General features: G+C 37.4%; 1 protein-coding gene across 2 annotated transcripts; it reads left to right on the top strand.

Moving 5' to 3' along the window:
• Positions 1 to 1,280: 1,280 nt before the first annotated feature.
• mapk14b (mitogen-activated protein kinase 14b) lies at positions 1,281 to 24,198 on the top strand. Of its 2 annotated transcripts, none has more exons than XM_028001999.1 (12): positions 1,281 to 1,743; positions 7,644 to 7,773; positions 12,490 to 12,548; positions 15,489 to 15,600; positions 16,001 to 16,030; positions 16,160 to 16,207; positions 16,292 to 16,406; positions 16,720 to 16,791; positions 19,753 to 19,832; positions 20,305 to 20,383; positions 21,409 to 21,582; positions 21,657 to 24,198. In XM_028001999.1, the coding sequence occupies exons 1-12, from the start codon at positions 1,625 to 1,627 to the stop codon at positions 21,719 to 21,721; spliced, it is 1,083 nt and encodes a 360-aa protein (XP_027857800.1). In that variant the 5' UTR covers positions 1,281 to 1,624; the 3' UTR covers positions 21,722 to 24,198. The 2 variants fall into 2 exon arrangements, with proteins under 2 accessions (XP_027857800.1, XP_027857799.1); XM_028001998.1 differs by lacking the exon at positions 19,753 to 19,832 and adding an exon at positions 19,282 to 19,361.
• The last annotated feature ends 605 nt before the right edge of the window (positions 24,199 to 24,803 follow it).

Below are 24,803 nucleotides of genomic sequence, written 5' to 3'. Positions count from 1 at the left end.
TTGTACAGATCTAACTGTAAAAGGGCTGAATACAGTCATAGTGTTTTTATTCATATGAATGTTTCTTCCTCCTTATTGAGAAGACCAGACTTATCATGCTGCCATGCATTTGTAACAGATTCATGCAATTTGCCTGCTGTTGCATCTTGGATAAATATTTTGGATAGATATATTTAAACTATAGAAGGAAAATTCATGTTTTTTACTGGAATAGCTTACTGAGGTAATTCCCATAGTTGTGTTTCAAGCATTTTGTCATATTGTATTAGGGTTCTGTTAAAAAATATGGTTGAAGATCCCAGAATTAAAACAGAATTTGGTAAAAGTGCCCCTTCCTATTTTGCTCTGCTTCTATAAGATACTGTATGTTTAGAGACAATTCCTTCTCTTCATATTTTTCTCTCTTCAATGCTTGAAAGGGACATGATATTCCATCCAGCATTTTCTTGCTGAAGAATTATGTTGGCATGGGTCTGTTTTTGGTGATAACTTGAGGTTTTTTCTCTTATTATTTCTTTTTAACATTACTGATTATGTTTTTGAAATTGTGCAGTGACCTTGACCAGGATTCCCTGCAGGAAGAGATGCTGTGTCTCAGTGGGACCTTGCTGGAACAACAACAATCCATCTGTACCCGCTTCCCCTTCCACAGTTGTAGGATGGCTGGTGCTGATCTTCAGTGGTCATGAGGAAAGAGGTGGAATACACACTGGACAGGTCACCAGTCCATTACAGGGCAACACAAAGACACACAGGACAAACAATCATGCACACACACATTAACACAATGTGTGTCTCAATTGTTTTTAGACTATGGGAAAGCTGGAGTACCCAGGGTACTACAACAGCAACTACTACTGCTACTACTAACAATAAAAATAATGCAAATAACAATAATTAGTCATGTATTACTACATAAAATCACAATAAAGTACACATGTCTTGGTTATAATATGTCAATATGTGAAAAATGCTCCAGGTATTACTCTACAAGGCAGTACGTAGTCCAAATTGTGTCTTTTTTTAAAACCAGTTCTACAAGATTAGTTTTTCTTAATTTAAACCATATAGTAACCAAGTTTGGTTGTAATTAATATACATTTTCAAAGTATGCCTCATCCTAGCATGTTTTATTCTTATCAGAGGCTACACAAGTAAAAATATCTAACTAATGACAGAGGGGGATTCCCGCCCCAGGGGATATCCCCAAGTTACCCAAGAGCGCGCACTTTCTCGCGAGAAAATCTTTCTCGCCACAGTGAACGCGCAGTGACGACCGAACGTGCGCGTTCAGGTCGCCTCGAGCCCAGCTTCAGAATAGAGGCGAAAAATCCAGCGAAAGCCAGACAGAGGGCTTTCTGACCTGAAACATTGTGTACACCAAGTTGTTTTCGAGCGCTCGGCAGACAGAGGACGGGGATTTTCCTTTTGCGCAACTGCTCTTTTTTTTTCTTTTTCTTTTTGCAGAGACTGGGCGAGTGAAGTTGTGCTTCATTTTTAGAGTTTACACAGGGAGAGCGGCAGCACAGCACGTCGCCACACGCAGGGAGGAGCGGAGAAGAGGGCAGAAGTTTCCGCTGGCTTGTTTTGTCACCGCGGGGCTGCTGGTGGTCAATCCGCAGGAATGTCGCACAAGGAAAGACCCGTTTTTTACCGACAGGAGCTCAACAAAACCGTGTGGGAAGTCCCGCAGCGCTATCAGAACCTGTCTCCGGTCGGCTCCGGTGCTTACGGATCCGTGTGGTGAGTAGTTGCTGCTGCAGAGTCCTGTCGAAAGCTTACAGGGCGATTGCACAACGACCGAGTGGCTTCCCATTACCCGCGGAGGCCAAGCGAGCTGGCTCTCCTCGGGAGTAAATATTAGCTTGCACCGAGCTTCCGTGGAAGACATGCTGGACAGCAGCTATTGTTTACAGCTTCGCGTCGTGCACTTTCCATAGCAGTTCGCGTCACTTTCAGGCTTTGCTTTATGTTTTGTGCAGATTTGCTTGCTTTTCCATGCTCACTTTTGCTAGTTGTTGTTGTTTTTTTGTTTGTTTGGGGTTTTTTTGCTTTACGTTTTAGCGACACTCCTGGCGTCTACTGTGCAGACGGCCTTCGGTTTGCACTGGTCCCTCCTCTGATTAGATGACATGCCCATACTCGTATCCTATGGAGAAAGGGTGACTCCTCGTTGCATCTGTTCTCATGGTGTCTGTAAATAGCATGGCTGCTCTTAGTCCTGCACGTAAAGAACTAACTACCGACCCAGTATTGCATATACATTATACATTTTCCAGTTGGGTGCAGCCTGCAGAGTACCAGGAGGTCACGTGGTTTTTTGGAAAGCAGGCCCCCCTACTTCACATCGTTCTACAGGAACCCATCCGAGGATGATGATGACTCTAGTCTAGAATGATGTCATCCTTTCTCCCGTTGTGTTACACGCGGATGAGTCACAGTCCCGAGGTTAGGTGTTGGCCTCAGCTGTGACGCCCTCCACTCAGCCATGTCATTATGATATAGATGTGTTTGACCTATAACTTTCCTGCTTACTTTGACCCAACTTTAGCTGCTTGTAAAGTCTTTTGCAAGAGGAATTCCACGGAAGTGCATGCCCATATTTAGAATTGACGATAATAACCGCTATTAACATGAAGATGGAGAACTCTTGCAAAGGTTTTCATACCCCACCCCCACCCCTCTCCGAGCTTCATGTTACAATCACAAACTGAAGTGGTTTTGATGTTGTGGAGCCACAAAACAGTTGCATCCAACTGTGAAACGGAAGTCATTTAAGTCTGAGTGCAAATTCAGCTGTTAACACCTCGAAAGTTTATTAGGTTAATCAGAGAGTATCTTTTCGGAGTACAATATTTAGCCAGTAAAACAGAGTTTCAACACAGCAAAAGCTCTCACTTAGACATAAATGACATTTCCAAAAATGCTGAAGGTCATACAGAGTAGGAAGCGCAGATCAGAAGTAGAGGAAAGAAGAAAACATACATATATCGCACCAGATATTGTCATTGTAATATTTGATAATGTTATCATTATTGCAAGATTTTCTAATATTGTGCAGGCTTAGTTATTCATATATTAAAATGGCGTAGTCAAATTGTCCTAAGTGTAATTCAGTATCTGTGGTCAAGCTTAGATTCATGTTTGCTCTCTCCATCCAAACTGACCGAGCTTGAGGGATTTTCCAAGGAATTTGAAAGACACATTCCTCAAAAAGACTTGCAGTTGTAATCAAAGGATGAAGTCATTGTAAAGGGATTGACAGAATGCACACTTTCAATTTTTATTTATGAAAAAAATATGAAAGCTTTGTTTCTTTTTTGCCTCATTTCTCAGTTATTTACTATTTTGTGTTGTCATGTCGCATAAAACTCCTCCAAAAGTCAGTCAAGTGGGACACAGTCTAAAAAGTTTTAATTCTGTTATTACTCTTGTGAGGTTCTTTGTGATTAAACTATTTTATATGTTTTCTTTTATGCTTATCTTTTCTTTGCAACTTTACTGAAAAAGAACTGATAAAACGTTGAGCTTGCAATTGCCCTCTTGTCACACTGCTGTCTTCTGCTACTGTATTTCAAAGTAAAGCAGACCAGAAAGGGAAAAAAAATCCTTCTTCTTTTTTTTTTTTGAATCCCGCTCAGTATCATGCAACAAGTTCATGCCTTCTTTGTTAGAAACGTCAAAGCCTGTTTAACTACAGTAGCTTCTAATAAATCATCCGGCCAGTTTCTCCAAACAGCCTCCAGCCTCTGAAATTGTTCAGTGTTTCTGAAAACCATGAATACCATCAGCTCCTCTGGCATGCTGAACTCATTTTAAGTCTTTCATTGTTGCTGCCATAGTATTGCTCAATTTTCTCACACAAATTTGGGTGAAACAGATTTATTATGTTGGGTTCTTGGTTTCTTTCTCAGTGATATAATGTGAAAACAATCCCATGTCTTCTTAGCAGTGCTCAGTTTTATTTTAAAAAGTCGCACTGATTCAAAAGAGTTTAAAGGTTTGTAGAGTTTACCTTGAATGTCACTGTTTGCAGAAAGTCGATGTTGAATACTTTACATAAGCTCCAAGTTGACTTTTCTCAGCTAAGAACAACAACAACAACAAAAAAACACGAACCCAATATAGAGCCAGAGATCAATCACATTTTAAAGTGTCAGACAGTCAAAGATAAAAATGGGGCACAACTGTGTAGCAAACAAAGTTTTTGAAATTCAAATTACACGCCTTATTGCGCTCTGACTCACTCAGTTCTTGTCTCGCAGCATTGTTTTCAGCTTAAGTTTAAAAACAAATCATTTTCTGTCTAGTTTCAGCATCTTCAGAATTCATTTTAGTCTATAGCTTGGTTTGAACGTCACAAAGCGTTACAGCAACTCTCAAATGGTTGAAAACGTCAGTTTTGCATACTTACAGGTCTTTTTTGCAGGTCTGTCCTTTTTTTCTGGATGAAAGGAAAATACTTATTTTGCCTGGAAAGTCATGTCCTTTAGTATTGTATTCAGAAAATGTGTTTTATGTGTCTTTCTGAGCAGAGCATATTACAGCTTCACTGTGTTTTAATGTTTTCTATGTACCGCAATTTACTTTTTCCTTTTCTCGTTCCTACTACTTCAGTTTGCTAAAAAAAATACACACAAAAAAACAAAACAGTAAATAAGCAGGGTGTAGCTTGGCTGCCAAAATCACAACTCTTATATTTGTCATACCAGTTAACCTCTTACATTGATTGCTCTTGTTGCCTTATATCACTATGAGGACATCAACACCTGAGCTCTGTAATTATGTGCATTGTGAGATCTGACAACTTGAGCCCAAAAACAGCTAATCTAGATGATGAAGAGTGCAAATACATCTATGACAAACCTTAAAAACAGTTTTTGTTTTTTTTTTTTTTTTTTTTAGTTTGTCATGTTTCTCAAAGGTTAGTTTGTTAGCTGGAAAGGCTACACTGTCCTACATTTCTGGGTCATCTTGATGTTTGTTCTTGTCATAAAAGAATAGAACGGATAAAAAGATTAGTACTCATAACACCTGTCTTATATACCTGCATGAATTAGTTTTATGTCTTGGTGTGGGGTTTTTTCTCCATTCTTTCTTTGCAAATGAAAATTAGGGTTGTGACAGCAAAATTCACCTAAAAATATTTTTATAGCCTTAAAAGTTATAAGAATTATATTTGCCCTTTTAAAAAAAAAGTTGTTTTTTTTTTTAACTTCAGTTAATTTAAATATTGCATTTGTACTCAGTTGTTCTAAAAACACACACTAAGTAACAAAAGCTAAATGAATTGTAGACTTTTATGTAAAGTTTTGTTTAAACCTTTCTTTTTATTATTTTCATTTGATTAGAGTTCCCAATGTGCTGCTGCTGCTGTTGTACTGAAGACATTGCTAGAAATAAATATAAATATCCTTTGCGGTCCCACATTGGGGAAATTCTGTTGTAACAGCAGCATCAGGGCATGTAGGTTCACATAAAGATAAATGTTAAAAATATATAAAAACAAAGAAAATTAAGAATGACATATTGCATGCTATTGAAAACGGTTATAGAAAAGTTTTTGTTGTCTCAGTTTAATCATGTTGGTTTATTATGAGATGCTCTAATAATCTGAAATTTCACTAAAGAAAGCACCTGTCTTCAGACTTGTGTGATTAGACTGCGTGTAACTTGCTGAGGTTTTGTTGTCAGAGGTGACCAAACACCTTCTTGATGTGTAAATACAAGGTGGCACAAAATGCCTTAAATAGTAATAGTTCACACAACGATGTGATTGTAGGTTTAGGATTTTGTCCAGGAGAGAATAGCTAAAAAGGCACTGAAAGATTAGACTGCACCTATTACAGACATCTCTACCAGTCATTTGTAGTACACATTTATGTGTTTGCTCACTTAGCGTGCCTGTTAGTCAGCAGCCTGGCTCTGCACTTCCATGAGAAGCTGGCCTGACAGCGCTGCTCCTTTTTACAGCCCACAGTTTATGGCCATTTGTTGCTGCACTTCCATTTATCACAGACTAATTGGATGATGTGTGCTTAGGCTTGTTCTGTTTGCCTTGTAGATTAGCAGTAGTTTTAAACATGGTTTGCTCGTGTCATTTATTTATTTATTTTTATTTTAGTTCTGATTCTGCTGAGTATGACTTTTCCCTCGCTGCTGACACACACATGGTTGTTCCTCAAGCCTCCAACATTGGGTGTGGGAGATTATCTCCAGCTTACTGGAAAGAGCACAATGCTTATCTTAATGTTCTTGTTATGGATGCATGACAAATAGGGTTATAGTTTACCACTAAATCTGCTACAGCTGGGAGTAAATTCTAGGATGTGTTTTGCATTCTTAGTAGTTTAAAATGTTGACCGTCCAAGTGTCTGTTAAGGTGTCCAGGAGAAATTTACACTGCTCTGTTTCTGGGTTAGGTTATGTTTTTACTGCTCAATGACTAAAGTTCCTGTTTTGTATTTGGCAATATTATAGTCTAGACTTACAAAAGCATGTTGACAAAAAGCAAACTAGCATTGTAACAACAAATTTGTTAGCATCATTACTAGGAAAGATTGCTATTTTTTTCCTCCTGGGTTTGCAATCGTCTTTATATCTATTTAGATTAGGTGATTGACCTCAAAGAAATGTGGGTTATCTTAAGCAGGTTGTACTCCTTTCAGATGCAGTAGAGGCAGAAATATGTGGTGTGTTTTATAGGCAAGACCTGTCTGACACTTTTTTCTGTGTTGAGGGAACCACGGAAAATCCTTGAGTAACGTTTGAAACTTGATAAAACAAAATCACTTCTCTGCTTTTTGGAACATGCATGTTTGGTTCGACCGGATTTGCTGTATGTTTTTAACAAAAAATATCCTGTTCAACTGTTTTTATTTGGAAACAGTTGCTTTGTAAGCAAATAAGTTGTGCGGCAGTTTTCTTTTTAATTTGAAAAATTTCTGTAGTGTAAACAATTAATCACAATTGCATTCTTTTAATGTAGCAATATTTGATGTTTTTTAACTCCAGTAATTTTTTGCATGCAATTTCTTTGATGTAGAGTCTAATGATTTGCAAAATAATGCATACAAAGCAGTGCTTTGTAATTACAATACAGTACACTTAGATATTATAATAACGACGTGTATGTAATAAGGATACCTAATATGCTGTGCAGCTCTGGTGTGATAAAAGAGTAATTAGTTAATAGAGATTTGATGATGAACATGTATTTCTCAGTACAAAGTTTTTAAAGGTGTAATGCTTAATATGATGGCAAAAATTGTCTTTACAGCATGCAAACTTAGTAAATGTAACATGTTCCATATATAATGGTATAGCTTTATCTAGACAGTGCTTTGAACAGCATAACAGTACTAAAGTGACTATTGTTCTTCTGCCTGTTTCCGTCCACAGTGGTCATAATGTTCAGCAGCAGGTTCAGTTATTAAAGTAAGAACTGAAACCGAGGGATCAGTGTTATGCAATTATTTGCTCTGTCTGCTGGGTTGTGACCACCTACACAGTCAGGTGAAGGATCTCATTGTCGGCTAAATCAAGGGAAACGTTGAGCTTTTGATACGTTGTTTATTCCCTGCCTGCATTAAGACATCGACTGCCTTCGTCTCACGTGTTTCATACGTTCTGCTCGTTCACAGCTCAGCGTTCGACGAGAAGACGGGCCTAAAGGTAGCGGTGAAAAAGCTGTCCAGACCTTTCCAGTCCATCATCCACGCAAAGAGAACGTATAGAGAGCTGCGGCTGCTCAAACACATGAAGCACGAGAACGTAAGTCCCCTGCAGTTCGGCCTCCCTCGCTTCCAGCAACACCTCTGTCCTGGCTTTGCAAACCCGCACACAGACCTGCATACGTTTTTGTTTATTTTAAGATTTAATAACCGCTCGATCACATTTATGTCTGCTGTACATGCAGGGAGAGCCATGTGACATTAGGATATCATGCGGAGCTGATTCTGGAGGGTGGGGGGGAGGAAAACATGTTGTGACACACGTAACCAGACTTTATTAATCAGGTTACAGGTTATTTATATAGCAGGTTTAAAAAGGCTCCAATTATGAGAAAAGTGAAGGTCACAGCAACACACTGAGGTTTCTCTTGTTCTGTGAATGATAGCATAACCACCCGAGACTTAACTGGCCAGCTGAGGCAGGTGTCAGCTCTTGCTTGAAGAGGTTTTCCCCCTGCTTTGTGCTTTCTGAGTCACCAAACAAGTTTACTAAATGCACTGTCCTCACCCTCTGATCTATGGAGTCTTCTCTGTGGGTCCCTTTTTGTCACAGCAACACTGCATTGTTCAGGGAAGTGGCTTCAGTTGCCCTCCCACAAATCACTGCTTTGGTTTCCAATTTGATTGAATTGATTTCAAAGTCTGGATGAGCATGAGGAAGAAAAAGAAGTATGAAAAATATTTCAATTTGTTGTTTCCATTCTTCCTTTTATTTTTTCTTTCTTCTTTAAAATCCTACTTTCCTTCCTTCCTACATCCTTTCCATATTATTTTCTCTCCTTCTTTCTGTCCCTCTTTGTCTCATTTAAGTCTTTATTGGTGTCCTTCATACTGCCTTACTTTTTTTCCTTTTGTCTGCTTCCTCTCTTCCTTGTGTCCTTATGTTTCTTTCTTTCCTTGGTGTCTCCCTTTTTTGTGTCCTTCCTTCCTTCTGTACTTTCATTATCCCATGATCCTTCCTTGCTTTGTCTGTGTGTTCCTTCTTCCTTCCTCTGTGGTGTTTCCTGGTTCCAATTTAAAGCTTTACAAACATGGACTTAAAATTGAATTTTACAAATTTGAAAGGTATTTTATATGAAAATTGTGTAGGAACTCTAATAATAGTAGTACTCCACAAATGACTGAGTTACTCTAGATAGCAGATATTGGCTATTTAAGGTTTAGGAATAAGTTGTGTGTGGAGAAATTTGCATGGCTAAGAGTTTGTTTGTCTGTTGGTGTGCTTGCAGCTATCACAGGAGTAAGAGACTTTGCTGTACAAATATCTGAAATTCCTTTCTTATTTTCAATTCGTTGTCTTAAAAACAAAATTTTGTTTGTCACATTCATTCATTCAGAAATTCAAGAATAGTCCTATTAACACCCACTACACAATTAGCCCAGTATTCACAATATACAGTAAATTATTTCAGTGTTGGCACAAGTTTAGTAAGCAGTGACAGCAAACAGAAAGCATATCAACACAGAAGAGTAACAGAGAGAGTCATAGAGTAATGTTTGATTAATGCAGTTAGGCTGATTGTCTCTGGATGGGGTAGAGAGAAGAAGGGAGCTGTTGTTCAGCAGCCTCACTGCCTGTGGCTACAAGCTTGTATAGACCTGCACTTTCTACCTGAGGGCAGCAGATGGGACAGGTGATGCACCGGATGGTGTTGGATACAAATACATTTGTGGATTCTTCTCAGTCAGTGGTTGGTGTGGATGTTAATGCTCTCTGGAAGAATTGCTCCAATAACTTTCTCCGCTATTTTAGCCACTTTGCTTTCTGAGGAGGTTTTATTGTTCTAGGTCAAATCCTCTGAAGTAGTTACTCCCAGGTATTTGGAGTTAGTAAGTCTCTCTATAACCTCCCTGCCTGCAGAGATTGAGGAGTGATTTTGTCTGCTTCTGCAGAAATCCATAATAATTTCCTTGGTCGTCTTGATGTTCAGAATCAGGTCATTGATGCTGATGCCAGATGTTGCAGTTCAGTCCTGTACAGTGTCTCGTCATTGTTGATGAGGCCGAGCGCTGTCATGACATCAGCAAATTTAACAGTGAGATTTGATGGGAAAGAGGAAAAGCAATCATGTATGGAAGAGAGTGTATTTCTTTCTGTTTTTCTTTTCTTTTCTCATTAAAGCTTTTGATTTAGAAAGTGTTTATGAACTGTTCTACTTCAGGCTTTCAAAAGGCCTTTTAAAGCTTCGTCTTAGTTTTGCTCCTTTATTGGAATTTATGGATATTTGAAAAATGTCTCATAAGAGTTTCACATGTTGTAATTAAGTATCAACAAACTGTCATGAATTCAAAAGCTTATCTGATTTTTGGACTTTGGAAGTAAAACACTGAGAAATTATTTGTTAACAAAGCTTCTGCACATCACTTTGCATAAAAATTAGTGTAGGATAGTTTTGACTAAATTACAAATGCTGGTTACATTTTTCTTGATATTGTGGAGCACTTTTATTGGTAACACTTAGTGAGGTTAAAAATAAATCTACTGTAGACCAGGTAGCATCAGTTGAGATAACGATTCAGTTTTCCAGATTTAAACAATATTGACTCAAATCTTGTCTTTTCCTTTCACTTTGGGATTTTTACTCTACTTTCTGTGGGTCCGTCACATAAAATCTCTGTAAAATACGTAGTTGTAAAAGAATTTTTGTGTGAACCTGATTTCTTTGACTAAAACCCGATGAAAGCTTGTTGTGATTCATTGCACTCTCAACATGACTTTTTAGCTAGATCCTGTTTCCTGAACACACCCTTATTTCACTACTGGATCAGCTACAGCATGTTTGTTGAGCAGTTTTGGAATTAGTGTTGCACAAAGCAGTGATACAGTAGCTACCTCTCTGTATTCATATGAAAAACAAGTTTTACATGAGGGGGGGAGATTATTTGGGATTAGTGGAATCATTGTGCTAAATGCATATCGGTGACATTGTATAGAAACTGAATAGTTTGCTCGCATAATAAAATCACACTGAAGGGCTTATGTAAGAGTGCATGCTTGCTATCGAGCTCTTGTTCTTCATGTTTACAGGAAGCAGAAGCATAAAGCTGAGCAGCGTTTTGATACAAACGTGAGATTTACACACACAGAAAAGGGATTCTGTGTTTTGCTAATGCTGTTGCCAGGAGACTGCCCGGGTTTTGATTTTGGAAAGTCAGTCTGGACCAATCAGCTGTTTGCTGTGGCTTCAGCTCCACCAATAAGCTCAGAGTTAGGATGCTGTGTGGGTGGGCCGCTCAAATGTTTTCACAGCACCTTATCCATCTCTGCCTCTTCTCTAGGGGTTGGGGGCAGGGCTGGCACTCTTTGTCAGTATGCATGCTTGCACGTATATGTATATATGTAAATATGCATGATTGTGTGCATAACCAGATGCTTCAGATGCATATCAGATGGAGTTTATGCTCAGTGTTTTTGCACAGTGTTCCCCACCTTTGTTTTGGTTCATCCTGCAGCAGCACGAAAGCAGTTTATTCATGTTCAGATATTTAACGCATCGTTTTTGGTTTTCCTTTTTTGCACTTGCTGTCTCACTTGACAAGATTGTAGATAAGCGCAAAAGAGCCACTGCTCATTTTATTGTATGCAACTTTTCTTTTAAAATGAGCTGTATTTAGACACATCAGTGACATCCTAGTGGTTTGTGTTTTTTAGCTTTGTGCACACACTTGACCACAAAGGAAGTACAAAATTGTATTCTGTGTAATGTCCCCATTTGTGTGATTAAAGAGTTATGCAGTCATAACATAGCATGACCTACATCTAATATAATCATATCAAATTAGATTTGTTAGTTGGACTTAATCTAAAGAAACATTAAGGTCACTTTAATATCTAGTTATTGTACTTCAGTCAAGGTTACTACAGAATCTTAAATAGTTTGGAATTTACTTTTGTTATTTTCAAGATCTAGAAAACTATTAAAGAAAGCAATTGCATATGGATAAATAGTTGAGTTTCCCGTCTGCACTTTCTATTCCAATTTTCTTTTTTTAAATCATCTGATTTTCTGGATTTTTTACGATTTATATTTAAGTGTCATACCTTGACCCCTCTCCCGACCCCACTAGGGAGAAGGGTGTAAGAAAATGGATGGATGGATTTTCATCCCTGACAGTAGAACATTTGTGACTCCATCAAAATATAAGAAAATAATATTTTGATGCCTCCATCAAAATACTGCAATGAAGACATTCATAAATATACACAAATAGAATTATTTGGCAGACGAGAGAACAACATTTCAAAACATTTCAGCCAGTTAGTTACATAAAGTAAAATTACTTTTAATAAAACGTGGTGTTGGAACACTTAACAATTCTGAGCATAGATCTTAAAAGTGAATAAATTTTAATCTTTAAGGTCTAATTTCAGAATAGGTATGATACAGCAATACTTTTTTTTAAAACAGTGCTGATCTACATTGGTCCACCAGAAGCCTTTAAACTGTAAATGGCCCTTTATCACACTAAGACATTGAAAACTAACTTTTGTGTTGTCTTATTTCATAATTTGTAGAACATGCAGATACCAGGACCTGTTTATTTTGCAAGTGAGGTTCTAGTACTCAAAAGAGCTAACACAAAAAACATTTTATTTTGAGAAAATTTCCATCTGCAAAGACTGTAGCGCTTTTTTTTGGATTTAAAACAAGCATATTTAATCATGTGAGCCGAGTGTTTTCAGATGCCATGTTCTGTGTCGAAGAGCAGGCAGTTGTAAATGATTACTAACCTCCTAACTTATGTTTCCCTGCAGGTAATCGGACTCTTAGATGTTTTCACCCCTGCAACCAGCTTAGAGGAGTTCAACGATGTGTAAGTTACGTTTTCCACACCTCCCTCTTTCTGCTGCCTTTTTGTCCGCACTTGGAGTCTTTGGTTCTTACTGTTTTTCAGTTTCTCTTCCTCCTTTCTGTTCACACTTCTGTTGCTCGACTTCAAACCTAAATGACGTTTGTGCAACTAATGGCAGTTCAGCAAAAGATAGTTAAAGTTTCTGTGAGCCCTGCTTGTGGCGAGTGTGTACCAAGGTGAATGCAGGGTTGAACACACGGGCACAGTGCACATCACAGCTAGTCTCCATGGTAACAGCCATCTGGCCTTCTTTGTGAATGTATTCTGTGTGTGTGTGTGCGCGCTGAATCCTCAATGAGCGTCCTTGAATTCTCTGTGTGCTGTTGCGTCATCAGCTTGTTGCACATTTGTGGAAATGTGAGTTGAACCTGCACAGACAATTCAGGATGTGCGACACCTCTATTTTAGGTGAGCGTTTGTGAAAGCAGTAAAAACAACTTTCATCCTGCAGAAAATCAGATGGACACAAGTTTCTCACTAATGATGATTTGGGCCATTAAAAGCAGAGCTTTATAGATGGAGCATTAGACTGCGCATCAGTGTGCAGCATTTCCATTAGGTGAAGCAAAACTGGTTTCAATTTCACAAAGTAGGAGTAAAAATTCAGCTTTTGTTTCATGCTGTTCGAATTCAGAATGTTAATGCGTTCCGATTACAAATATGTTCTGCTGTGCTAATTATGAGTTGTATGTGTTTGATCTTGGATTTAATTTATTAAAAAAGTTAAAGCATCAAATAGATGCATCTTAATAAATTAGAACTTAATTGAATAGTTAGCTTATTTTAGTAATTCAATTCAGAAAGTAACACTTACTAAGGTACCTTGCATAAATTGCTATATTATTCCACATAAAAAAATTGCATTTAAAATACTATCCCCAAAAATTTTACTCGAGGGGAAAAAAAATATTTTTTCCTTGGTTGAGTTATAATTTACGGAGCCCTCTAGGGGACATGGGGAATTTTTTTTCTTTTGCGTTACCTCGCAATACTTTTGCGTTACCTCGCAAAACTTTTGCAGACATGCATGGTTATGTCTGTTAAGGCGAAGATGGAGCGGAACTGAAAGCAGCTCTTTAAACCATTCAGACTAGAACACAACAGAGACACAATCAAAACTGTCAGATGATTTATTACCCGCAATAATAACTCAGAAATAGTCCAAATTATAATGTATTTTTATTTCTTTCCTACTTATGGAAGGTTTCTGTTTATATCGTAGGTTTGTGGTGCCTTTCTATCCTAAAGAAAGATATAAAACTTCAGATATTTCACAAAAAGATACTAAAATTCATGGAAATACCTCACATAACCTTATATTAAAGCATAAAGTACGGCGCCCACCGTAGGAAAGGCTTGCAGTGTTCAATTATGCTGCATAACTGACCAGTACAGTATTGCGAGGGAACGCAAAAGTTTTGCGAGGTAACGCAAAAGTTTTGCGAGGTAACGCAAAAGTTTTGCGAGGGAACGCAAAAGAAAAAAAATTCCCCATGTCCCCTAGAGGGCTCCGTAATAATTAGCTTCAACAAACAGAACATTATGTTAATCCACAGCTGAATCAGAGACCTCTAAATCATTTTTATCTTAACGAGAAAAAAGTGACTGGATTATTGCTCAGTGGTCTATAGTCCTCTAAATGGCAAACAGGAGTAATAAGTGTTTTATTTGGTTATTAAAGTCCCAGAGTCTGGAGGGAGAGTGGAGAGGTTAAGTTTCTCCAGTCTGTGTTTACTGAATGATTGAAACCGTGCCATGTGTTGCAGTTGCTATGCGTGTCTCAGGTTTTACAATTGAATTGCTGAAACAAATAAGCAGATTCTCTCATTTATCTCCTTCCACTTGGTAACTATTTCAGCTTTAGAAGCTAAACCGAATAAAATAAAGGGAAGCATTTGTTACAAAATGCAATGAATGAATTGAATAATCTGTTTAAAGAGATTTAGAAAACTAGATGCTGAAAGTGACAGTGGGCAGGTTAGGGATGCTGTGTACTTTGTCCTACACTGTAGTTTTGGCTACGCTGCTTATGAGTTACTTGGTGTAGAAAATACCTTTTCCATTCTCAGCAACAAAAATAGGACATCAGTCAGAAAGTACTTCAAACATGCTCTACTAACCAAGTTAAATGTGTAGTTTATGTGTAGTTTATAAGTCTGGTTATGGTCTTATTTGCAATTAAATAAAAATGAAAGCACAACTTGTGGCCTAGAATCAATAACATTTTTATTTTAAGTAGATTCTTTTTGTTAGTGAAACAATAAAAAACATGCAAATTAAGTTAATATTCAAATAATATGTTCCTTTGTTTGGATTCTATTATACCGATAACCATCCTGCACCCACGAGTTACCAGTGAAGCATAATGGATTGGTGGGCATAACTCTAAAAATATACATGCTCAGTTAGCTCCATATGGCTCCATCTATTTTAACTAAACAAAATTGAATAAAAAGAGAATCTCTGCATAGAAATATATGAAAAAACTTGTAAAAATCTGTCTATATAAGGAGCGGACACATGAAATTAATCATCATATTATGGCCAATCCATTTAGAATGTGTTTCTTCTCTATTTTCTTCTAAAATACAAGAATCTTTGTTTGGCTCAAGAGGTAAGAAATTGTGGCTCTCAGAACATGTTAGGAATCCAGCTCCACCTCTAACAAACATGGATGTGGTTTCATTATCAGGAAAGCATGAGTGAAACTGATGCCCAAGTTGACCTTCGTTCCTTATGCTGATAATGCTGATGGGTTTTTAGAAGCTTGTAAACAACTTGCCAAGTGTTATAATGAGTTACCACACAATTAGGGAGAGTAATGTAGCACAAAAAAGCCTTCGCACAGCTATGAAGGCTGATACTCATGTATAACAAAGGTCACATCTGTTTCATTTGCAGATATCTGGTGACGCACCTTATGGGAGCAGATCTAAACAACATTGTCAAGTGTCAGAAGCTGACAGACGACCACGTCCAGTTTCTCATTTACCAGATCCTCAGAGGCTTAAAGGTTGGTGGGAGTCTCACTCAGTTAACAGCTTGAACTAAAATGACTAAAATTAGTAACTGGGTGCAACTGGGTAAAATGATTCTGAAAAGCAATGATGCATATATTTTCTGTAAGCTTCGATATAATTTTATAAACATTTATTGCTTTATCTAATCATAAGCTTTTAGGTCGTCTTTAGTCTTTCATTTAATGCTTTAGTCGACATGTACAAAAGAAGTCAAAACAATGCAATAATCAAACCTAACATTTTTTTTTCTTCTTTTGTTTTTGCATCAATTTAGATTGTATTTATGTATTACATGTAAATATGTACTGTATATGTATACTTGTATATTCTATTGTCTAAAATAGTATTGAGTTTGGAAGTTAAACCCTTTTTCTTTTGCTCTTTCTCCTACAGTACATCCACTCAGCAGATATAATCCATAGAGTAAGTGTTGGCTCTGCTGAATATGTAGATAAACTCCATATATTAAACAATTTTCTTTCAGCCAAAGAATACTGTTTTTTTTTCTTTACTAAACATGGTGACTAAATGGGACCCTTTAAACTTTTTTAGGACTTAAAGCCCAGTAATCTGGCTGTTAACGAAGACTGTGAGCTTAAGGTGAGGAACATTTCCCAGAACTGGTTTGGACCCACATCACAATGAGCGGTGCTCAGCACACTGTTCTGTCTTCTCATTGCTCAGATCCTTGACTTTGGTTTGGCGCGGCACACAGATGACGAGATGACGGGATACGTAGCAACGCGGTGGTATCGAGCCCCAGAGATCATGCTCAACTGGATGCACTACAACATGACAGGTAAGCTGTCATAATTCTTAAAACTGAGATTAACATATGCAGTTTTACAAATCTTAGATTTTGTACTGTGTGCTTAATTGTACTGTTCCGTTTGGATAAATAGGCCTTATTTCTAAGTTCAATAAATATAGATGGATGACATCAAGAACAGCCAGTGTGTCAAGATTGTATTTTTATATTTTCAGTGCATATTTGCAAAGAACATTGGACTCAAACTTCTCAATGGTTTTTTTTTTTGAAGAAAATCTTTTTACCTCATCTGTACAGATGATTTTTCATGCCTGTGCTAACAGATTTTTTAAATGTTTAACAGTGGATATCTGGTCGGTTGGATGCATCATGGCGGAGCTGCTTACAGGACGGACACTCTTCCCAGGCACAGACCGTATCCTTTCACTAATGTTACTCCTATCCCATGCGTTAAATCTCTGTTTGGCTGTGATTTCTTTAATGCTATTCATCTAGAGGACATTTTTGCTGTTTATGTAATTTAGTTTTACACCAATCTGAGATCATATTAAAAACTCAACAATCCTACCCTGCTCAGGGTAAGCCAAAAAATCTTGCAAAGTGTTTGTAGGGTGCATGCTGGAAGAATAAATTGATTCATGTGACGCCCTAATAGAAGTGTTGTGATGGACCCTTCAGTGCATGGCTCACCATCTTCTGCCTCTCCACGACAGTGCATTGTTCTGCTTCTCTTCCACAAGGATAACCACAAACAGCAGCTGAGCATTCAGATTATTTTTTATTAAAACATGCATGATGATAATATGTCATTTTAGTGCAAACACAATGAAATGTAGACATTGGCACCTGTCAGTGGGGCAATGGTCCTGTTACAAACAAAAACATGGGCCTGGCAGGCGATTGTGTAATGTATTGGGATCCTGCTCTAAGTAACCAACTCATCCACGCTTCCTCTGCATGTCCTGTGTGTGGGTGTCGTTAGAGTTGGGATTTCTTACCACAAGTGATTCACTCTTTTGAAGAGCAATCTTTCTGGTCTGCCTCCTCATAACCTCTCTGAATGAAATATGAATATTTATTTGTTCATGGGGAAATCTAAGAGGACTAGGTGTTTGCTTATTATTGCCAGTTAAAGTGTTTGCAATTATTTGCAAACGTTACAACAAATGTATTGTATTTATTGTAAGTGTTGTGCTCTCTTAGTAACAGCAGATCAGATTTAAATAAATATTTGGTTTGCTGGATGTCCGGTTTGTAGAACATCAGTGCGTCATCACATTAATGCTGTTTTCTGGATTCAATTCTCCCAGAGTGAGATTGCTTGGTGTGAGAAAATTAAAATAATAATTGGAGGTATAAATATTAAAGTTTTAAGGCTCATATCCATTCTCCAATATTTTCTTTTGAATGTCCGAGCTGCTTATATTACTTTTAGGCTAGTTCAATTTCTCTCCAACAGCTTATGAGCTAAAACAAATAGCTTTAAGATGTATTTTTTGATTAATATGTTTATATTTGAAGCTGTTGTGGCATGTGTAAGAATGGAGTGGTTGTTAAACAAAGTTGGTTCTACTATTTTTTTAATAACAGACAAAATGATTAGGACATTTAAGATCTTATATTGGCTTGAATCTCTGTGTGAGTTCCCTGGAAAATGACAACCTTTACTTAACTGAGATTTCCGAAAAGAGGTCAACGTCTCCAAATGCAGTAAGTTCCATGGCGAGCATATTTTGAAAGCCGAAGAAAAAATTAAAATAACTTAACTTTGCTGTACTCCATTTATCCTTCCTGTTATCCAATGAACTTTTGCTTTCCCCTGCTCTCTTGCAGCCTGAATGAACCCCAGGCTTATTGAAAAAGAGGATAGTTTTCTTTTATGTGATGCGTTTAAAATTAACCCTCCTCCGACTTACTTTCATACACATCACTCATACTGAAAATGACTGACATGGCGGCTCCATTATGGTCACCAGCTGATTTCTCTGTGAACCTCTAACAATGGTTATTTGAATTCAATCTTAAGCTTGACAATAACCTCGGAGTGGAATAACACTGCATGGCATGATATTTTACACTTTGTTACGCTTACTGAGGAAGTAAGCATAACTCCTTTTCCACATTATAATGAAATAGTTTGCAAAGTCTTATAAAGAGGATCTTTTAGACAAACTTCAATTCAAACTGAAGAATAACACAACAAGGTTTTTGAGCAGGACTCTTCAAATCCAGTCCTATAGCCACTGCTTTGAGCATTTATTTATGTTTTTGTTTTAATACATAAAAATCATTCCATTAACAAGTCCAAAGATGGAAAAAAAATATTTAATCCTTGGTGTGTTAGCAAGACATGAATGGGAAAAGCAGAAAGAGCAGCAGATGAGAATGAATGATTTCCAGACATGTTAGGGAACAGCAGTGGGGATCATTCTTTAAGATCAATATTTATGAGAGAAAAGACTGTGAATTATTTTTCTGAAAATGAGAGAAACACCAGCTTTTGTTCATGAAAATCAACAAAACACCAATCAATTTGCAGGAGATGAAGAAAAGGCTTTTCTGTGTCTGACAAAATGCTTTTGACATCTGTCAAACAAATTTAGCGCTCAAATGTGACGATGTTTAATAGAGCACATTTATCCAAACAGGTAATACGTAATGTTTTCATTTTGTGCTCTCAGTCTTAATAGAGATCTTCCTGCTCAGAGGGGTTTAAATGCTGCAGCAATTCCCATTCAGTCTCGCTGCGTTTGTAGCGTTGCATTTATTACTCTAAATCTCGGCTGAAATTACTTTGGATTATTTCTTCTTTTTTTTGCATGTTTTATCACTCATTTTTCCTTTTTTTTATCAGTGCCATCCATCCATTCCATTGTTTTTTTTTTCCTTCATGTGAGTGTTGTAGACATTGATCAGTTGAAGCTTATAATGATGCTCGTCGGAACCCCAGGGCCCGAGCTCTTGATGAAAATCTCTTCAGATTCTGTGAGTGCTAAGTACCATCCCGCCCAGTTTGTCCGTTGCCTGTCTGTGCGTTCATTGCCTTTGTTTTGTTCTGGTTATAGTTGGCCCACTTCCCTGTGTTTACACTAAACCATCTTCAGTCCAGCTTTGTGTTGGACTGCAGTTTGACTTGTTTTGTCTTTGCTTTCCATGTTTGCCAAGCATTCTTTGAGAACTGCCGAGCTCTAAAGGATTTATAAATCTTTTTATCTGTGACAAGTCAAAATATTGACTGTCACAGTATGTCGCAGCTTTTTGTCTGATACCTTCCCTTCCACTCTTCTATATCTGCCTCTTTCCATTTAATTACAAACTCCACTAACCCCCCATGCTTGTTGACTCGCTATGATTCCCCTTGACTCCATGGCTTTAGATATAAACCAGCTGCAGCAGATAATGCGCCTGACGGGGACTCCCCCAGCCTCCCTCATAAGCAGGATGCCCAGCCATGAGGTGAGACCCCCTTTCCCTTTCCCAGGTGGCCTCCTTCTTCAGCCAGAGTCGGAGGGCGGGGACGAGCAGTTAGCTGTCAGCTCGATGTTTGTTTGCAAACAAATAGCGGCAGACTTCCCTTCCCCACCAACAGTCTCACCACCACTCTATGCTGTCGCTCCACTTCTTCCCTGTTTCCTTTTTGACTCACCATGCCTGTCACTGCGATGCCTTTCAGAGTGCTGTCATGGTGCAGCTCCTGTTGCACTGGTGATTCGTTTTCAGTAGGAAATTTTGTGCAGCGTTTTTTTTTTTTTTTTTTCGGGGATTTGTACTAACTTAAGTGTGTGGAGTTTAGGTTGTTGGCTAAAGTTTGGAGCTGTCTCGCTACACCCGGATGGGTTGCTGTGCGAATATTTCTTGATGGTGACAATAAAAGGTGGCATTATTTTTTTTTAAACAGTTTGTCTTATTTTGTTTATCTCTTTAACAGGCAAGGAACTATATTAACTCGCTTCCTCACATGCCCAAGAGGAACTTTGCTGATGTGTTTCTTGGCGCCAACCCTCTTGGTAAGTTCCTCTTTAGGTGTTGGTCTGTGGTTTTTACCACTTCTGGCTCACTGCTTCCCCCTAGTGGCATCAGAAAGCATTATTTTAAAAGTTGCCATAAATCTTCACAGTGGTATAAATCAATCTAAACTTCTTTCTGAAGTTAAAATAAGTTGAAAATTATTATGATGAAGCAGGATAGCATTGAATAAGCTGACTTATTATGTATTGTGTTTTAGTTATGTGTATTTCTGTGTGTATTTGAAATATGGCTGGAATGGTCCTCTTGGGTTGAACAGTTAATTTTCTCTTTATGTAAACAGGAGGCAGATTGCGCTTCTTTCTGCTTTTTCATTCATAGTTTAATTTTATCTGTTACATTGACTTTTCATATGTATCACTGAGTGAATGAAATACAAGATAAAATGAAAAATGTTACCTTTTGCATTGGAATAAGTTGCTGATATGAAACTGCTAATGAAGACTGTGAGCAGGGGGCTAAAAGTTTTTGAGATGAAATTTCAGCACATCAAGATATTATAAATAAAGGAAAGAGGTAAAATTGTGCAGATGGATTGGAATTAGAAGCTACCCAAGTTTGCTTACATTTTACAGTGCTTTCCTCTGTTGTTTAAAATTTGTCTCAATGAAACCAGAAATCTATTTTGGTGGGATTTTATGTGATAGTACAACACATAATTCTGAAGTTGGAAGGAAAGAAAACTTTTTAATTTCTTTTACCGAGTTGCAAGTGATACAGGCTGTAATTTTGTGAGTTGTACATGTAAATAGGTTTATGCAGAGTTTATGCTCAGCTTGCATGCATCCCTTCTGTAATTCAAAATGGCATCTCCAGATGTTAAGTGTCTGAAATTTGATTTTGTATTGAAAAGAACTGAGTGAAAACTTAGTTTCACACAATTTATTTTAATGTACCTTGTACTGTAAAACCATATATGAATAGAATGTCACAGAATGTCTAAAGATGTAAGTGTTCCTCACTGTAAACCTTATATAACCGTTATGCAACAACCATTGTGCTTCAGCTGTAGACTTGCTGGAGAAAATGCTGGTGCTGGACACAGACAAGCGGATCACGGCGTCAGAGGCGCTGGCGCACCAATACTTCTCTCAGTATCATGATCCAGACGACGAGCCCGAAGCGGAGCCCTACGACCAAAGCTTTGAAAGCCGCGACCTGGAAATCGAGGAGTGGAAGAGTAAGTTTGGACGAGATGGGAACCTGGGTTGGGATAAGAAATTTGTACTAATTGTTTTGTTTTCCCTCCCTTAGGCCTAACCTATGACGAGGTAGTCAGCTTTGAGCCGCCACCTTTAGATGATGAGATGGAATCCTGAGTGGGGAAACGCCTTTTCTTCCTTTTTATTTAGTTCTTTTATTACTATTTTTTTATTTCAAAGGAACACTCTTAAAACTATCAATCACACGTGACCATCTATTTGTTTCCTGCTCACGTGCACAACCATGACATTCAAGTGCCTGCCATCATTTATGTCTTGGGGACGTTGAGATAACCTGTTCATAACGCCCCCTAATTTGAACCCTCTCCTGAGGCCAACTTTAACTGTTCCTTGTTTCTTTTTTTTTTTTGCTTCCAACATTTAATTACTAGTTTTCACGTTTTAGTCACCCAGTTGGAAAAAAGCATACATGCCAGTATCTGAAAACAATTTATTTGTTAAACATTTATAAAGTTCTACTACTTAGGAGTTAGCACAGCAGGGGCAAATTTTATTAGTATTTCTCTCCTTCAAATATTAGACAAAATGTTATTTCTGTGTAGATATTGCAACAAACAGTATTTGTACATAAGTATTTTAGGCAAAAATAATTATCACATTAGAATATTCATTGACACTTTAACCAGTCTCTTCAACAGTATGGGTTTGATTACCAGAGTTCATCCTAAAATGGCCTAAATTGATATTGTATGTAATTTATACTATGTATGTACAGAATATGAGGGGAAATGTATGAGATTAACTCATTATAACAAGAAAAAAAATCTAGGTTTTATATTTCTTCTTGGTTTTGTAGACTTGGTCATTTTTTAAAGAAATTATCACTTATGGAAGAATTGCATATTCATCAAATACATCAATTTGATGTATTTGTTTTCTCTGAATCAATTCATAAAACTTCTTTAGCTCCAAAATGAATGTTTTAGCAGTCAGCAAGCTTCAGTATCACAGCTGCATGATGAAGACAGGGTTGGCTTTGTAATTTATTCAGATCGGATGTTTCTTGCGAGAACATTAGCTGTCAATGTAATTTAATCATATTGCATTTTATAAACCATATTGCATTTATTGTGTGTGTTGAATGTTTTTGGGCACCAGTTTGCTCTGTATTTATGATCCTTTTTGTTATGTTGTTTGTATATCAGTGTAAAAGAGAATGTTATTTGTCAGATTTTAGGGTTGTTTTTGTTATTTATGGAGAGCCTCGTGTTTCAGTATCCAAAAGCATCATTAAATATCTGATTTTTCCCTCATTGGCCTCAGGGACTGCAGTTACAGCTTGTGTATCTAAGCAGACAGAGAGAGCCATGCTGTCTAAAATGTGTTAATGTTAATTGGCTGAAAACTGAGTTCTCAGCATCCTGCCGGTATGATAGTCCTGTTTACAAAAACGAAGATGGTAAACATATTCAGAAATGTAGAGCCTTGACAATGTTCATATCCCTTTAATTTTTCAACATTGTGTTACGTTACAACACGAAAATTTAAGGTATTGTAATCAAACTTTATTTGATGAACCAGCACATAGCATTGGATAATTAAGACGCACAAACAAATTAACGTGTTTTTTTTCTCCATAAATAAAAATGTAACATCAGAACTTTGGAGAACTGTCTTTTACTTTAATTACAGCTGAAAATACTTTATTTCAACTGGCTTTGTCCATCTAGAGACAAAATAATTTTGGATGAAAACCATCTGTGAACATTGATTTTTCCGGTCTGGACTTTGACTGTGCCATTCATCCACATAAATATGGTTTGTGGCCACACAAGAAGTTCTACTTTAGTCTGATCTTATTAGAGAATGATCTTCCACATTTTTTTTCTGTGTTCATATGACACTTGGGCCTCTTCAGAATTCAATGCTTTGTGCTGGTCTATCACATGAAGTCTAGATAAAATGCATCAAAGGTTATGGTTATAGCATGGGAAATTAATATATACTGTATATATATATATATATATATATATATATATAGTTCCAGGGGTATGAATAGTTTGGAAAGTCACTGTTTACAGCATCCGTCAGACCACTAAAGTGAAGATTTCACTTTCAGAGGCCGGAAAATATTTTCCAGTCAAACCACATTTCTAGTTCTACCACAGTTGCTCTGGCTAAGTCACCCAAACGACTTGCATATCTTTTTTTTATTTCCTTCCGGTTAGTTCATGTTTTTTTTTTTTTTTTATGCATTACTTTACTGCATGTTCAATAAAAAAAATGTCAGTGATTTATATAGGGCTGATTTTTAAGATATTAGGAGGATCACAAGAACCGAAATGTTCATGTACTAGAATATCCAAGCAAGGCACATGAGTGGATGTTTACTCGGTGGATGCTGAAGGGTGATGCCGATTTCTGTCATGTTTACACATCTGCATCAATCAGATTAAGATGTTTCTTCTCCAGGTCCCAATGTCATAATTTAACCTGGTTTGCTTGCTTTGCCTGAGATATGTTCATGTATTTTCCACTGAGTTCTTCACCTAATGTACCAACACAGCAAGGCCATGTTATGTGTAAATATACAACCATCAGTAAATAAAGGCTACTATTTTTCAAAGCTGTAACTACGTGCGTTATATTGGGTTGAGGTTTGGTGGTTAACATGACACCACATGGGGGCAGCATAACGTAATCTCTTATTTAGAGAACTCAAGTCATTTTGTTCCTCCACACCACGTATTTTATAATGCATGTCATTAACTAAACAAAAGGACGCTTTTTACATTTTGTTTGCATTGTGGCTGAGCACCTTTAAAGGTATTAAATAGATATTAAATGGGTCCTTTTTGGATGCCTCAGCGGTTTGGGCTGACTGATCGCAGCTTTAACATTGCACTCGGCAACTTCTTGGTATCGCAGTTAGATAAGAATCCTATTTATAGAAATCCATTTCACGCAAGACAAATTGGAGTTATAAAATTAATTGTGTGCAAGTGCTATAATGTTAATTATTTAATCCGTTTGAGCACAGATAGTCTGCTGTTCCTACCTCCACAAATTGATGCATAATCAAATTATTTGTAGGCAGTAGGTTGATCACTACTGCAGTCTTTTCATTTATTTAAAGCAATTGGGTGATTCTGTAAATTTAAATGCGTCTGCAGTTTTCCGCAAGCGTTGGAGGAGACGGTGGGAAAATGCTGGTAGTTGATACAAAATAAGCTACATT

Source organism: Xiphophorus couchianus, chromosome 20 (assembly GCF_001444195.1).
Source record: "Xiphophorus couchianus chromosome 20, X_couchianus-1.0, whole genome shotgun sequence".
NCBI lineage: Eukaryota > Metazoa > Chordata > Actinopteri > Cyprinodontiformes > Poeciliidae > Xiphophorus > Xiphophorus couchianus.
This window is presented reverse-complemented; position numbering and strand designations above follow the sequence as displayed.

What these genes read in the sequence shown, in the direction of transcription:
- mapk14b (XM_028001999.1), top strand. Translation starts at nt 1,625, where the DNA reads ATGTCGCACAAGGAAAGACCCGTTTTTTACCGACAGGAGCTCAACAAA. An exon ending in TTAGAGGAGTTCAACGATGT is followed by an intron (nt 12,549 to 15,488) that starts GTAAGTTACGTT and finishes TTTCATTTGCAG; the next exon opens with ATATCTGGTGACGCACCTTA. An exon ending in GGAAATCGAGGAGTGGAAGA is followed by an intron (nt 21,583 to 21,656) that starts GTAAGTTTGGAC and finishes TCCCTCCCTTAG; the next exon opens with GCCTAACCTATGACGAGGTA.